This window comes from Stegodyphus dumicola, chromosome 8, assembly GCF_044657685.1.
Source record: "Stegodyphus dumicola isolate Sdum_Otavi_A_Nest chromosome 8, ASM4465768v1".
In the NCBI taxonomy this organism is placed as follows: Eukaryota; Metazoa; Arthropoda; class Arachnida; order Araneae; family Eresidae; genus Stegodyphus; species Stegodyphus dumicola.
In genome coordinates this window covers 110,109,646-110,124,615 of record NC_140775.1, presented here as the reverse complement: position 1 = coordinate 110,124,615, position 14,970 = coordinate 110,109,646, and the positions used below count along the sequence as shown (strand labels likewise).

General features: G+C 34.5%; 1 protein-coding gene across 6 annotated transcripts in view; it reads right to left on the bottom strand.

Annotated features, from left to right (window-relative positions):
- Window positions 1–14,970, bottom strand: part of LOC118183304 (dynein axonemal heavy chain 2-like) — a 405,957-nt gene that overhangs the window by 45,237 nt on the left and 345,750 nt on the right. For 3 of the 6 annotated variants that reach the window (XM_085822259.1, XM_085822257.1, XM_085822258.1), the window contains 3 exons: window positions 11,793–11,974; window positions 9,801–10,020; window positions 8,635–8,751 (listed from right to left, as the gene is read on the bottom strand). In XM_085822259.1, the coding sequence (XP_085678385.1) occupies window positions 8,635–8,751; window positions 9,801–10,020; window positions 11,793–11,974 (519 nt within the window). Of the gene's footprint in view, window positions 1–8,634; window positions 8,752–9,800; window positions 10,021–11,792; window positions 11,975–14,970 lie in introns of those variants that run through there. The other 3 variants (XM_085822261.1, XM_085822260.1, XM_085822262.1) reach the window with 3 other exon arrangements.

Below are 14,970 nucleotides of genomic sequence, written 5' to 3'. Positions count from 1 at the left end.
TAATTGGTTCAAATGCATAGGCAGAAGTCTCTTGGTTCAAGCGGGAAGTTCCACCTATACTTACGAAAATTTCAAGACTGCCTTCGTAAAATCCTTCCCTGTCGTAAGGGATCGTGCAAAATTAGAAGCGGAACTTTTCAGCATATACCAGAAACCAATTGAAAATCTCTCAAGCTTTATTTTAAGAAAAATTCGCGTCTTCAAACTCTTGTATGGAAACCGTCCGGATCCTGAGATAATTCAAGGGATTTTGCCGTGGTTACTTCCCCAAGTACAAGACTTTATTGAATTAAGGAATCCGACTACACTGGAAAAGTTATTCGAGCTAGCAATCCAGTTTGAAAGTAGAAGAACGACGGACATTGAAAGAAGACGCCAGTATCAACAACGAAACCAATTTGGTTAGCCAAGACCACACAAAGTCAAGCACACGGCTACGGAAGCAAAGCGAATCAGTGGGCAAGGAAACCCGAGCATCCAAAAACAGCCGGCGAACGTCGACAGTTCAATAGCAATCCAGGAAAATGTCTCAAGGCCAGTGGAAAAAGAAGGAAAGCATGGAAAGGAAAAAAGATTTAAACTAAAACGGTTTTCTGCTGACGGGAGGGTGCGGAAATCCGAAGGCCAAGAAAACCCCTCTTCCTTCAAGTTAAATATAGTGATGGTGAAAAATTTGACTCTTCCAAAGATTGAAGTGTTGGTGAATAACATCCCAGCCACCGCACTCCTGGATACAGGCGCGCAGTGTTCCTGTGTGGCAGAAGTTTTTTTTAGGAAGTATTTTCGGAAATACCGCATATATAATTCGGATAATACGACAGTGTTAGCTGCGCAAGGAGAAAGATGCATGTGCATAGGTAAATTACCGCTATACGTCCGTATCAAGGACGAACAAGTAAAGGTTATGTTTTTTATAGTAAAGAATCTGCAAGCACATATTATCTTAGGGATAGATTTTCTTTCAGAGGCAGAAGCCACGCTGGATTTTAATGAAGCGTCCCTTAAGCTGACGATGAAACCAGTTCGAGAAGAAAAAACGGAACCGCCAATGTTAAACCTTGACCACCTGCCTAAGGAAGAACAACAAAGAATCCGACAAGTGGTAAGTGAATTTGCTTCGTTATTTAGTGATATTCCAGGATTTACTTAAGTTACTAACCATAGTATCGACACCGGAGATTCACTACCAGTTCGCCACAAAGCATACCGGTATGATAAGAATAAAGAAAAAATTATAGAATGGCACATTAGCGATATGTTACGTAAAAAGATCATAACGTCCATCTCAAGTAGTTATGCTAGCCCGGTGGTTTTATGTAAGAAAAACAATGACTATCCATTAACACATTGAGAAAGGTGGCGTATCGCGATTGACTATCGTAAATTAAACTCCATAACTAAATATCCGGTATATCCGTTACCTATTATTGAAGAAATTCTAAGGAACATAACGTCTACCAAATACATGACGACTTTAGACTTAACGACTGGTTATTTTCAAATATGGGTTAGACCGGAGGACGTGCCTAAGACTGCTTTTATAACCAAGTCTGGCACTTATGCATTCCTGCGTATACCGTTTGGCCTTTCAGGGGCACCGGCAACATTTCAGCGATGTATGGACATTGTGCTAAGGCCTGTTCTTGGAAAGTCCACATTTATCTATTTAGACGATATCATTATTACTAGTGATAATCTGGACCAACATGTACAGGATTTAAGACAGGTGTTTTCTTTATTAAATGAGGCCGATCTAAAAGTTAATGTCGAAAAGTGCAAATTTGCAGCCCCTGAATTAAAATACTTAGGTTACAAAATATCTCAGAAAGGAATCGAGACAGACGAATAAAAATAATCGCTGTACAAAAGTATTCGCCGCCAAATACGGCGAAGAAGCTCTCTTCTTTTCTAGGACTTTGTTCATATTATAGGTCCTTTATAAAAGATTTTGCAGCTATTGCTGAACCATTGTTAAAATTAAAAAGGAAAAAGGCAAGATTCTCGTGGACGGCCGAAGCCAATAGTGCTTTCGAAAAATTAAAGCAAGCATTAACGCAAGCCCCTGTGTTGAAATTTCCTGAAAAGGATGAGAATTTAGAAATTTCAGCGGATGCTTCGGATTATGCGGTAGGAGCGGTACTTTCGCAAAATCAGCAGCCCGGGGCATTTTTTAGTCGAACTTTAAATCAAACACAAAGAAATTATTCCGCGACCGAGAGAGAGGCACTTGCAGTTCTGTTAGCAGTGCAAAAGTTCCGAGTCTATTTTGGAAGGGCGCCAATAACAGTGTATTCTGATCATGCGGCGGTAACTAGATTGTACTCAGGGAAAAACGTATCCCCAACGTTAATAAGATGGGCACTCAAGCTACAAGAATATAATATGGTAATCAAGCATACCCCCGGAAAGTAAAATATCGTAGCAGATGCCCTATCGAGAAAAATAGATGAAGAAGGTAATACTGTAAAGGTGGCAATGCTCACAGCTTGTACAATAAATTCCCGAAAAACTGTAATAACCGAACTGGGTAAGGATCCTGAGTTTGGAAACATTTATGAGTATTTAAAAGAACCTGAAAATTTTAGCCACCAAGATATTGTGGCGATAAGAAATAGGGCGGCCCATTACGAACTAATAGATGGTCTATTATTCTATACAAAAACTACGAATTCCAACAACGAATTTCGACCTGTTATCCCAGCTAGTCTTAGATTAAATATCCTGCAGGAGCTCCATGACAGCCCTTTAGCTTCTCATGCTGGTATTCGAAACGCTATCCAACGCGTACGCGAGGCAGTCTACTTTCCTGAACTGCAAAAGTTAACAAGGGCGTATGTCCAGTCCTGCCCAACATGTCAAGCAGTTAATTATATTAATTTCCGCCCGGCCGGGTTTCTAAATAGTATTAAATCCGAATTTCCAAATGAAATAATTGGCATCGATTTATTGGGCCCTTTCCCAAAAAGTCAGTTAAATAAAAGTCGCTATCTCCTTGTTATGGTTGATCATTTTAGTAAATGGACCGAAATTGTTCCCTTAAAACGAGCCTCCGCGAAATTAGTTACTGATTCTATTTTAAATAAATATATTTTAAAATACGGGGCGCCCCTAAAAGTTATATCGGATAATGGTCCTCAATTTGTAAGTAATATATTTGAAGACATGTGCCAAAAACTGGGCATACGTCATTTAAAAATGGTCCCGTATCGGCCGCAATCAAATATAGCGGAACGGGTCAATAGAAATATAGTGAAAATTATCCGTAGTTATGTTAAAAATTTTCATAAAAGCTGGGATAACTATGTCAATGAATTTGCTTTCGCCCTTAGGACCGCAAAACATGATACAACGGGCAAAACTCCTGCTGAGTTATTTTTAGGCAGAAAGATTATAACGCCGTTAGATAAATTATTTTATGTTCAACAAAGAGCCCCAGAATTTAAAATGGGTGATATAGAAAAATTAAATAAAGAAGCAAAAAAGAACACTGAAGTAGCACAAAGAAAACAGAAGCTCTATTATGATATGAAACGACGGGGAGTAACTTATATAGTAAGAGATGAAGTATTAAAAATTAAGCATTCACTTTCTTCAGCACCAGAAGATGAAACCGCCAAATTTTTTCCACGATTTGAAGGACCATATGTCATAGAAAAAATAACTCAGGCTGTAGTGGTGTTAAAAGCCAGGAATGGTGAAACATGCTCCGCAAACATTGACCAGATAAAACCATACTATGACCGTAATAAAATGCAAATATTTAAAGATCTTTTGCAGGATCCGGCACGGCAGGCACTGCAGACACTGCAGGCGCAAGCTCCAGAGGTGGAACAACGACAAGCACAAGGGCAAGCCATTAGGAGGCAGAGCAATTGAAAAGAAAGTTTCCCCGTTGGAAAATTGAAGGTAACAAGAAAAAGAAGCCGTTCCACCGACCAGAAAAGAGAGCGCACGACCACCCCCAGAATGAAGAAGGGAGAAGTACGAAGAATGCAAAGAGAGCCAGGAGAAATAACGGCAACTATAACCCGGGTCCCAAACGGAAGATCTACTCATCGGACAGGACTCTACGCAGCAAATGTCGCCGAATTGCGGAAGGACCACCAGCGGCGGAGGAAAAGATACAAGGAAAATTTGAACGGCCAGCAACGAGATCCAAGCAGGAACGAGAGAGAAGTGTCCCGGTTCCGCCAAGACCAGCGGCCATCAAACGGCCAAGACCACAGGCAGAGGCGAAAAAGAAGGTATTCAAGGGTGACCGAACTGGAGGGAAAAGAAAGCTCCTAGAGGAAGGGACTGAAGGGCGAGCCCGCACAAGAAGGAGAATAAATCAAACACGAATCTTCGCTACCTTCCAGGACTGGGCAGAGAAAAGAATGTCCGAATATCACAAAGATAAGTAAAATTTTATGTTACTTTGCAAACTTAAGTTAATCTTTCATTCTTACTGCAAGTGGCAGATTTCAAGACGTTTTACCTCATGTGAGGTCTACCTTTATCGCCAAAAAGGCAAGAAATGAGTTGTTACCTATTTTGGTATTATGTTTTTCAATTACTCGCGAGTAAAACTAAAGTTGATGTATAATAGGAATGTGTAAATACTTGAATATTGTAAAAGTTATTGTATAAATTTTATTTAAATGATTCTGGCAAGAAAGAAGTTTTAGTCTGAAAGACTTTTGAAATGTAGTATTTCAATGTAGAAGAATTGGCACTTGCTTGGAAAAGAATAGAAGTTAACAATGTACTACTAATGTATGTTTTAAAATGCGTAAAATTAACGGCATGTTAATATGTTCTTATATACAATGTGAACTGTTATTTTAAGCGTTAAGAAACACTGTGATATGTTAAAAGTGAAAGTAATGCCAAAAAAATTTTAAACTTATTCGTGTGACTGTAAAAAGAGCCAAATTATTGTGTATATGTGTTAAAGGTTGAATGAATGTAGTTAATCTCTCTGACGCTACACTTCAGAGTTAGCCACTTTCAGAATAGTACCTCAGGGTTTAGAGATGAAGATAAGGTGTGTTACGAGGTCTTGTTATGTTGAATTTTAACACGTTAGTGTTTTGATTGTAGGGTGCAGTGTTGAACACTTGTACATAAACACATTCGTGTTTGGTGTTTTCTTTTACAACACATGTCAGAGAGCACGGGGAGAGATAATTAAACAAAGTCATGAATGAAATAAGAATGTTAAGAGAAATATAAATATTCATGTGACTTGCCATTTAATTGTGTAACATTTCATTAAAAAAGTTTTCCTTCCAGATCTCTGGAAGGAACCAGATTTCAACTAAAAGCTCCTGTTTAGATGCAGTACAGATGAAAAGTAATTGTCCATGGAGCTGATAATGTAAAAACAATTTTTTTTTAATTTCTAGTTTCTAGTGAGGAATGTTTGTAAAAGATTGCACTCGCGTTAGATTCTAGAGCTAAAAGTTTTCAACAAGGTCGTTTTAACCCTCAGTTTCAAACTAATTAACTCTGGCGGGAAGTATGTAAGGATCTTAAGTTTTACTAACGTTTATTTTATTTTAAATCTTTACTATCACTTCTTATTTTCTACTTCCGGCCAGAATTAAAAGCTTTAACTTATTTATGCAAATTTGTCTGGCGAACGCCAAGAACTTAAGTTGTGGCTTTTTGTCAAGCAAGAGAGGAAGGAGTTAGTAGAAGCAGGCCGCTTGCCTTAGCAGTTTTTACTCGGTTGCTGGTTGCCTTCCAGGCCAGAGGTTTAATCCTCTTGATAATTTTAAACGTATTGTAGTGTTAACAGTTCTCTGTACTACATACGGCTCCCTGTTAATATACGGCCAATCTTCTCGGAGGCCCTTGTTTGTTACTCCAAAGTTAAGTTAGAGTTTAGTTAATATTTTTATATTGTTACGTTCAGACCACAAGTGGTTGGTCTCTGTATTCCGAAGTCCGGAAATCATTGTAAAGAGTGAAAAATAAAGGGTTTCGTATACCCTTCCTGTGTATCTTGTCTACTTCCCACATTTATTGAACATAGCTTTAGTAAGCTCCCTGTTCCGAGTCAGGTTCTTGAATGTTCCCAAAGCAAGTAAGGCGGAACACTGAACCTGATAACATTACAGACGGCCGATAATTCTACCACATAAAAAATCATTCAAATGCGTCTTTTGTATCATAACTATTCGGTTATTGCACTGAAATGCTTATAAAGCGTCTGCGAACAATTTTACTTCTTTGCCTGTATTCCTTGTATATCCTTGGGCCCACCAGCGGCCGAGCGGTAACGTCGCTGAACACTGGTAGTTCGGTCTGAGGTTCGAATCCCGCGAACGGGCTGGCTGCATGGGTGTTTTCGTGGTTTTCCCCATGTGTAACGTGTATACGAGCCAGTTTCCCTTAGAAAGTCCTCCACGAAGGCATCCCTCCCCTTAGGCAGATAGCCCTCGAGGCTTTGCCCTAATCACAGACACACACACACACTCCTTGTATATCACTCTCTTACACTCTCGTCATTGTGACGTACCATCGGTGTCATCTGGTTACTTCTGAAATTTGCATATGATTCTTGAAGATGTGTGTAGTGATTTTACAGGTGATATATTTATTTTAGAGTTCGATTTCCGCGTGACTCCGAATTATCCTTAATTTATGGACATAAGTGTATCTAACCCTCCCCAGCCACCCAATTATGCATGTAGTCCTTTTGATACAGAAATAATGCTACAGTCATGTGCAGATCTATTTTTAAACACATAAAATAATGATGCGCCTTGAAATATGAAATCGATGTAATCCATTTTTTTCAAGGATTGTTTGAAAGACAGGCCTTATCAGCATTATCCAATCAAAAGTGATCAAAGGGTTTCTGATATGCAAATCAAGACGCTACGTTACCTGACTGTGAATCAAGCATTAAGTGCAAAGTGAATATCTGAATGAATTTATGCTTTACAGAGTTTGATTTTAGTATATAAGGTCTCAAAAACGTATTATTGTGGCTCCAAAGTATCATTTGGAAAATTTGTGAAGTTGTGAATCATTGACCATTTAGAAGCAAAGTAGACACTCATGGAAGCAGTGAAGTGTACGAATATTTTAAAACAGACAGTCTTCTATGCTATAGAAATAATTTTAAATCTCTGGAATTGTAAGGAGGCCTAGAAACAAATAACAACTGCTTCTTAAGTTTGAAAATAACTGCCATTGTAACACGCAGTCCACTGCTCGGCAGCTTGCAGCTGCAATTGGAACTGCTGTATCACAGCTAACTGCATACAGAAAGCTTAATGAATATGGCCTTTATTATGCCAGAAAGCTAAGGGTATGTGTTTCACCTGTCTTCACAACAAAACAAGGATGGCTTTAACTAGTGCAAAGAATATAAAGAACTGGAGAGAACACCAACGGAGTCGGAGCACACCGGAGCCATTAAATAAAAGGGCTCTGGCACTTTTTTATGTAACTGAAGGATAATTTTAGCACAAAACTCTTTGGATCTTGAAAATTTTATTTTAATAACAAGTCTACTTCAAAAACCGATTTTAACTGAATGCATGTTTGTCTTTCTGTGGGAAACTAGCCCTTTGATAATCAAGAATAGAAAAGCTCCTGCATGTTAGAAACTTTTTCTCCAGTGCAATTAACTTATGAAAGTGGGTTTTTAGTTCTCGAAAATACTAGAAGTTGAACTTTTGGAAGGGTGTAATTAAATACGGGGAGCGAAAACTTTCCTTGCACAGAACCTTACTTTTGTACTCAGTTTACAACTCAGACTTCGGAGGACAATTCCCAACTCACAAATCTTGTTTAGTCTCCACAGGAACTCAAATATTTCCAAGTTGTAGATTTTAGCTGGTGATATATAGACATAGATATATATAAAGTTCCAATCTGAAATGGCCATGAAAAGAAACGTACTGGACCAAATGTCATCAAACTTAGTAAACGTGTAAAGGAGGTTATAGGAATTTATTTTCTATATATATAAAAAAAAAGTTCAGAAAGTCGCCACCCGGGGGTAAATGGCGCTGTATGCAATATTGTTAAACGGAATAAGGGTTGGAATCTAATTTAAAAGATTAAAAGACTGCTCTAAGAATAATTTTCATATATTCAACCTACCATTTTTATATTTGTTGAATGTTGGATCGCATTTAAATCCTCCCAACTCTAAGAGCAACCCTGACTACTAATCCATAGTACATCGGACTAGGTTATTAAGAAGCTCGAACAAATTTTTAAATCATAAAATTAATCAAGTTATGAAATCAGTTAATTATTCATATTTGCATCTTTTACAAATTTTACAGCCTGTCTTTCTCTTTGTTCCTTGAAATGTCTTATTAATGAAAGAGATGAGACAAAGTGTCTTTTGAAAATTCATTTCAAATCCATTTTTTCTTGAAGCCAGCATGATATCTAGCAAGTGACTGAAAACTGCTACTCTAGCTAATTCGAATAAAGTACATGTAATACATAGGGCCATAATAAATAGATAGAAAGCATTCATTTGGCCATTCCATCTATTAGTGCTGCAATGATCATATTATAAAATACAGTTTAAGTAAATATATTTCATACTCATCCATATTTATTGAATTTTTTGGTTATCAATTTAATTACAATTTAATTCAGTTACATTTATGTACTTACTTCTTGCATCAAAATGTAACAGTAAGGATCATTTTTATCTTGTAAAATTCCGGTCACAGCTTGTTTATCAATTAAGCTTGGAAGATTTTCTTTGATTTCAGAGATAATCACAATGACCTACAAGATAATTAACTGAATAAGATGTTGCATTTTTAACAGAAAAATTTATAAGAAAAGATTATTGCACTGAAAGTGGTACAATAGTATTTAAAATCTAGATTTGTTTTTATGGAACATTATAAAACATGGAATTTAAAATAACTTAAATTGGCATAGCAAATATAATTTAAATAACTATAGATTAGATTATATATGAATATATTAATAATGCATAGCATATGATGCACAGTATATAATATTTATAATACATAATAACAACATATCTTATACATTCTTTTTGTTTTAGTCTTTATAAAATTCGTGGAAACTGAGGCGTTCATACCCTATCTCCTTCGATCTCCAATTTCTGTGAAAGGACTTAAAAAAATTTAGGTGTCTCTAAGTGCAAAGACATTATACATTTATGATCATCTGGGATTAAATCCAAATCCAGCAGCAAAAAGCAGCAAGTTTTGTTAAACAGTACCATCGAGGATGGCATCAGGTAAATACTTAGCAGTAATCAAGAGGAGCAAAAGCTAGATTTTATGACTCTAATGCTGAAATTTGATAAAATCTAATTATGTGTTTTTCTTCACCCATGAGAATATACAAGCTGGCATCTTAAAATCGACTGAAAAATTGAAATTAAAAGTATGTAAATACAATATTACTTATTTGAAAAAAATAAGTAATGTTTTGCATTGCTTTTACGTCAATTTTTACTAATTGAATTTACTTGAAACTAACTACTTATTTGAACTATAATAATAACTACAAATTCAAATAACTACTTATTTGAACAAAAAATACTTTTTAAATCAATAAACTTGTAAATTAACTTTAATTTACAATTAATATTTAATTAATTATTTTAATCAATTAACTTATTTTCAATCAATAAACTTGTAAATTTTTAAATACATAAAATTAAGTCTAAATAATTTTGATTGCAATAAATTCTGCTTAAATTGCCTAATATTCGTTATACATTTATTCATACATATAAATGCATATCTTTCAATAAAAAGGTCTGACTTTGAATTGGTTCAAAATAAGTAATTTACCTGATTTTCCATATTTCCACTTTGTGTAAAACTTTCATTTTGAAATTTTGACATGTTCTTTAATAGTTCCTGTGCATGATGAATGCGGTATGGAATTTCAGCATTACAATGCTGTTCAAATACTTCTGGAACATCAACAGTTGGTAAATTTTTAATAAACTGCACATAAGAACTCATTGGCCCTTCTTCTGGAACATAGTAATGACTAACAGATGATAAACTAAAAATTGTACAATATTTTCAAAATGTTAAAATAATTACAAATACAAATTAATTAACAAGTTGAACTTATTTTTAAAGCATCATAATTTACACGAAAATTTTAAAATGTATATCAGATCAATTTTAATTTTCTATATAATTCAGAATGAAAAGATAAAATTTGTGTAATCACTTGCCTATTAATTTTTTTATGTGAGTCTTCTCATTGATAATTAACAAAATATAAATTAATAACAAATATTATAATTTTTTAATTTTATTATTTGTATTTTAATTCATATAAATTACATAATTATTCATCACTCATTAGTAAATTAGTAATGGTTTATATAATTTTATGAATAATAGTTAAAAAAAGTACTGCTATTTCTTCACAAAGATATAAATCAAGTCAGAAAATTTCAAAAATTTTGCTGGAAGAAGTAAAAATAAAATTTATAACTACTATTCATAGACTTTTTTATTAAGTAATATTTTATCAATAAAATTTATATGATTGAAAATGAGCTTTCTTGAAATAAATATGAAATTCCTTTCAAATAATCAATTAATAGCATCACAAAATGCTGTATTTAATGAGACTAAAATTTACATTTATATATTTTGGGCACTGAAAATACACTCTGTAGCTTTTGCCTTGCTTAATCCTTTGAAATTCATTGTTATTAGTCATTTATCAGTAATACAAATCTCCAGATTTCAGTTACAAGATATTTTGCTTATATTTGTAGTCCAAGGAATGCACAACAGGGTAACAATGTGAAGATTAAAATAAAATAATAAAAAAGAATTAAAGAAAATAACTAAAAGTAATTATTTGTACAAATAATTCATATATGCTTTTTAATCCCATATAATCTTTCTTTACTTCATTCCTAAGGAACTATCATGTAACTTTTGCCTCTTAATTTTCAAGGAGATAACAGAAGTGAAAAAAAATGCATGTAAATATGGTACGTAGACATATACAAAAAGACAGATAAAAAATTAAATAATAAAATTTATTAACGCATTGTTGGCAGAAGACATGAATTTGTATCTTTTGCTATTTGACTAGTTGCAAAGGGAGAGAGATGAGAGCTTGTATTTTTTATTATTTGATTGTTTTCGATGTAAGATACTAATTCATGTTTTTAAACTGTAAAAAAAATAATATTAAATAAATGTTTGGGGTTCTGTAATAAAGTGAGATAATAAGTTTATATAACCTTACCTATATATATTTATATTACATAACTGTAACAAGTTTATATTATATATGCTTTCTACTGTTCTTTGACGAGCTCTGGATAACAATCTACTTGAATGATTATCTGGTAATATGCAACACCACATACTGAAACCATGTATACGTTAAAAATAGAAGAGGAAACACGTGGTGCATCTGTAAATTTTATATGATGCCTTTTCACCGATGAAATGCTTTTCTAGCATACTACGCTCCCCCCAAAAAACATTACTAAAAATAATTAAATGTATTGATTATTTTTTGTTATAAAATATTGTACTTTTGAACTGTTTATTATTATTATTATTATTATTATTGTTGTTGTTATTATTATTTCATTACTTAAACGAATGTGAAAATTTATACCGTAGATTTTTTCCATCATTGTGTCAAAAAGTGTTTTAAGTAGAGGCTTTTTTCTGTCTCACCAAAAAATACTCTATCACTATTCAGTCAAAAGTTCATATTTTTATTTAAGAATTACTATGAACGGATAAATTTACTTAAGTATAAATGCTTATGAATAAATATTAAATACTTACGGAAACTTTATATTAGCATAAACCTCATCACAAAAATACTGTTCATAGTATGTTGTCAATAGAATCTCATCTCTATCATCCGTTAAATGACCGCCATAAGTAATTTCAATTGCATCTTTTAATGCATCCCAGGGTGTATCTTTATAATAATTTAAATATGTTTCGAATAGCATTTTAGCCATCTGCAAATAAGTTAAAAAACTTAATTAAAATGTGTAAGTAAAAAAGTAAATTTATATTGCATACTATTTTACAACACATTGCAGAGACATTAGGTTATTTCGAGCAGGAGAGATGAAAAATGAGCAACGCCTTCGCCGGGAATCGAACCGCAGACCTCTGGATACGCGCCCAGTGTGCAGGCCACTACACCACGAAGGCACGCTAAGAAAGCGGTAGAAATACCTTATATACTCCCCCTTTTAAAGAGGACTGGGGTTTTAGGGAACCTAATCACCAAATCCTGGGTGTGGAGAATCATGATCCACCGCGCTTTTAGTTCGGGCGCCATTGTAGAGACATTAGGATTTTTTGGAAGCAGGAGAAGTGAAAAATGAGCAACGCCTTTGTCGGGAATCAAACCACGGACCTCTGGAATACGTGCCCAGCGTGTAGACCACCACACCACGAAGGCATGCCAAGACGGCGGGAGAAATACTTTATATACTCCCCCTTTTAAAGGGCGACTGGGGTTTTTAGGGGACCCAATCGCCAAATCCTGGGTGGGAGAGTTATCATCCACCACCCTTTTAATTCGGGCGCCACTTGTAAAGAGACATTAGGTTATTTCGAAGCAGAAAAGATGAAAAATACGCAACGCCTTTGCCGGGAATCGTAAAATGGACCCCTCAAATACGTGCCCAGCGTGCAGACCACTACACCACAAAGGTACGCTAAAAAGGCGGGCGAAATACCTTATAACATTAATAGCAAAGGTGAACTAATGATAATGGAACTAAATAAAACACTTGGTTATAATTTTAGCCTTGCATATTTAAAAACCTCAAGATACCAAAAGATGAAATTTTATGTAATCAAGCTTTAAAAAGTATGGTTAATTTTTCAAGAGTATTCATTTTGCCCAAATGTTAGTCGAAGATTGAGCGTTTTTGAAGATTTGAGCGTAACTTAATATTTGTTTAGTGATAATATTCATACATTGTTTCTCATAAAAATATTTCAAAATGTACAGATTAAGTTGAAGATTTGAATAGACACCATAAAAGAATTTCAAATTTAACATATTACCTGCCAAGGTACATTCAGTATAAAATAACAAACTGATGTGTTTTTACGCTTTGTTATAGAATAAAACTACAATTATCTGGGACTCAGTTCAGTCCATCCAGATAATTGGCAAATTCAGATAATTAATTGGCTTATGACTCTTCTGTAGGTCGAATACATGCTTATCATAACAAAGGTCAACAAATTTTATTTTTAGAACAAAGAATTAAAAAACAATGAAGTATACTTTTTTCTGTCTTAAACAAAATGCACAACACACATATTTCAATAAAATTAAATGACGACTTTTTAAATTTCCATAAATCCTTTTAGTACAGAACAGACAATACTTTTCTTGAGAATTTGATCATCCAGTTTCACAGTGGGGAAAATTTCAAGCTAAACAGTGGTTCAATGCCTCATATACTAAAATAATTCCCTAAAATCTAACCGAAAGAACATAAAATCACATACAGAAAATTATTTCCATAATATTAAATAGAAAATATCAGATAAGTAATCGATCCAAGGAAGTGTGCACAGGTTTATTCCTGTATCATCTTCTCTTTAATGTTCATTTCGATTTTGTGGTTGTTATTTATTGGAGTTATTATTTTAGTGCTGCATTGATTTTCCTTAGATAAAAGTTTGGCTTTGTGTTCAGAGGGTGTAGTGTCTAAGACGTGTATTCCATGGGTAGGGAGCAATGTCAGGAATTTTAGCAAAATTATACGCAAAATCGTAATATCTGTTGTATAATTTAACATAAAATACTCCAAGAGAGCGAAGTTTCAGCGGAAAAAATAATATTACAGGTATACCATTTAAGATTCAGGTAAATGACTATCTCGTTAAGGCGACTAATTTATGTCGCTAAATTTGGGGAGAATTCGCCTAAAGCCTCCAAACTGGCGATCAATCAGCGACATTTTGGTCTGATCCCTGTGTAACTGTAATTTGTCTAATTCCTTAGCAACTGTAACTGTATATATGAAACTGTAAATTCCAGAAGAATCGCCTTCCAGAATTTCAAGAAATCGAAGGTATAGAAAATTTCTCAATGAATGGGGAAAACTATGTAAGAACGGAGAAAGCATTAGTTCTCAGTTGTTTAGTACAGATTTGAGCCCGGAGTATTGAGAGATCTCAGTACGAGCTTCATCTTTTAGAGGAGCTTTACATTGTGTTGTGTTTAATGTTCTTAGCAGTTTGATGTGTAACTAGTAGCAGTGATCTGAGTAAAGCCTTACGAGTACTTCTGTGAAAGGTTCCAGAACTGAAAAGTATTTATTTTGGGAAAACAAATTTTATCAAGCTATCATCGGTACTGCGTGCATTCACTCCGTTACGAAACCGTACGCACACGACAATATTATTATGAATTTTGTACACAGAGAGATGATTTTGGTGCAATTATACGTGAAATTGTTGTATTTTTCTATGTAATGTAACGCGAAACCAATTTTAAGATAAAGCTATGCCAAAAAAAAAAAAAAAAGAATAGAGGGGCAAGAGCATTTAACATTGAGTAAATGGGTATATCGATAATTTGGCGAGAAATCGCTAAAAGTTACCCAATTTGGCGACCATTTCTCAACATTTTGGCCCGGTCCCTGTGTCACCGTAATATGCATTGAAATTGAATAAATGTAATTGACCACTAACTTAAATGTAACCTTAATTCCACCCTTGTATTGCTTTCCAGTAATTTCGAGAAGCTGCAAGTGCTAGAAATATCTCGGCGCCCGGTTGAAAACTATTTAAAGACGAAGAGTGAGCATATGCTCTCAGTTTCTTAGTTGTTGTTGTTGCGAGTTGATATGAATCCGAGTTGGCTTTCTCTTTAGATGCACTTTGTATTGCGTTGTGTTTAACGTTCTTAGCTGTTTGAAGTGTAATTACTGATTATATTGTGTGATACTGTGAACACTTTACGAATATTTCTGTGGAA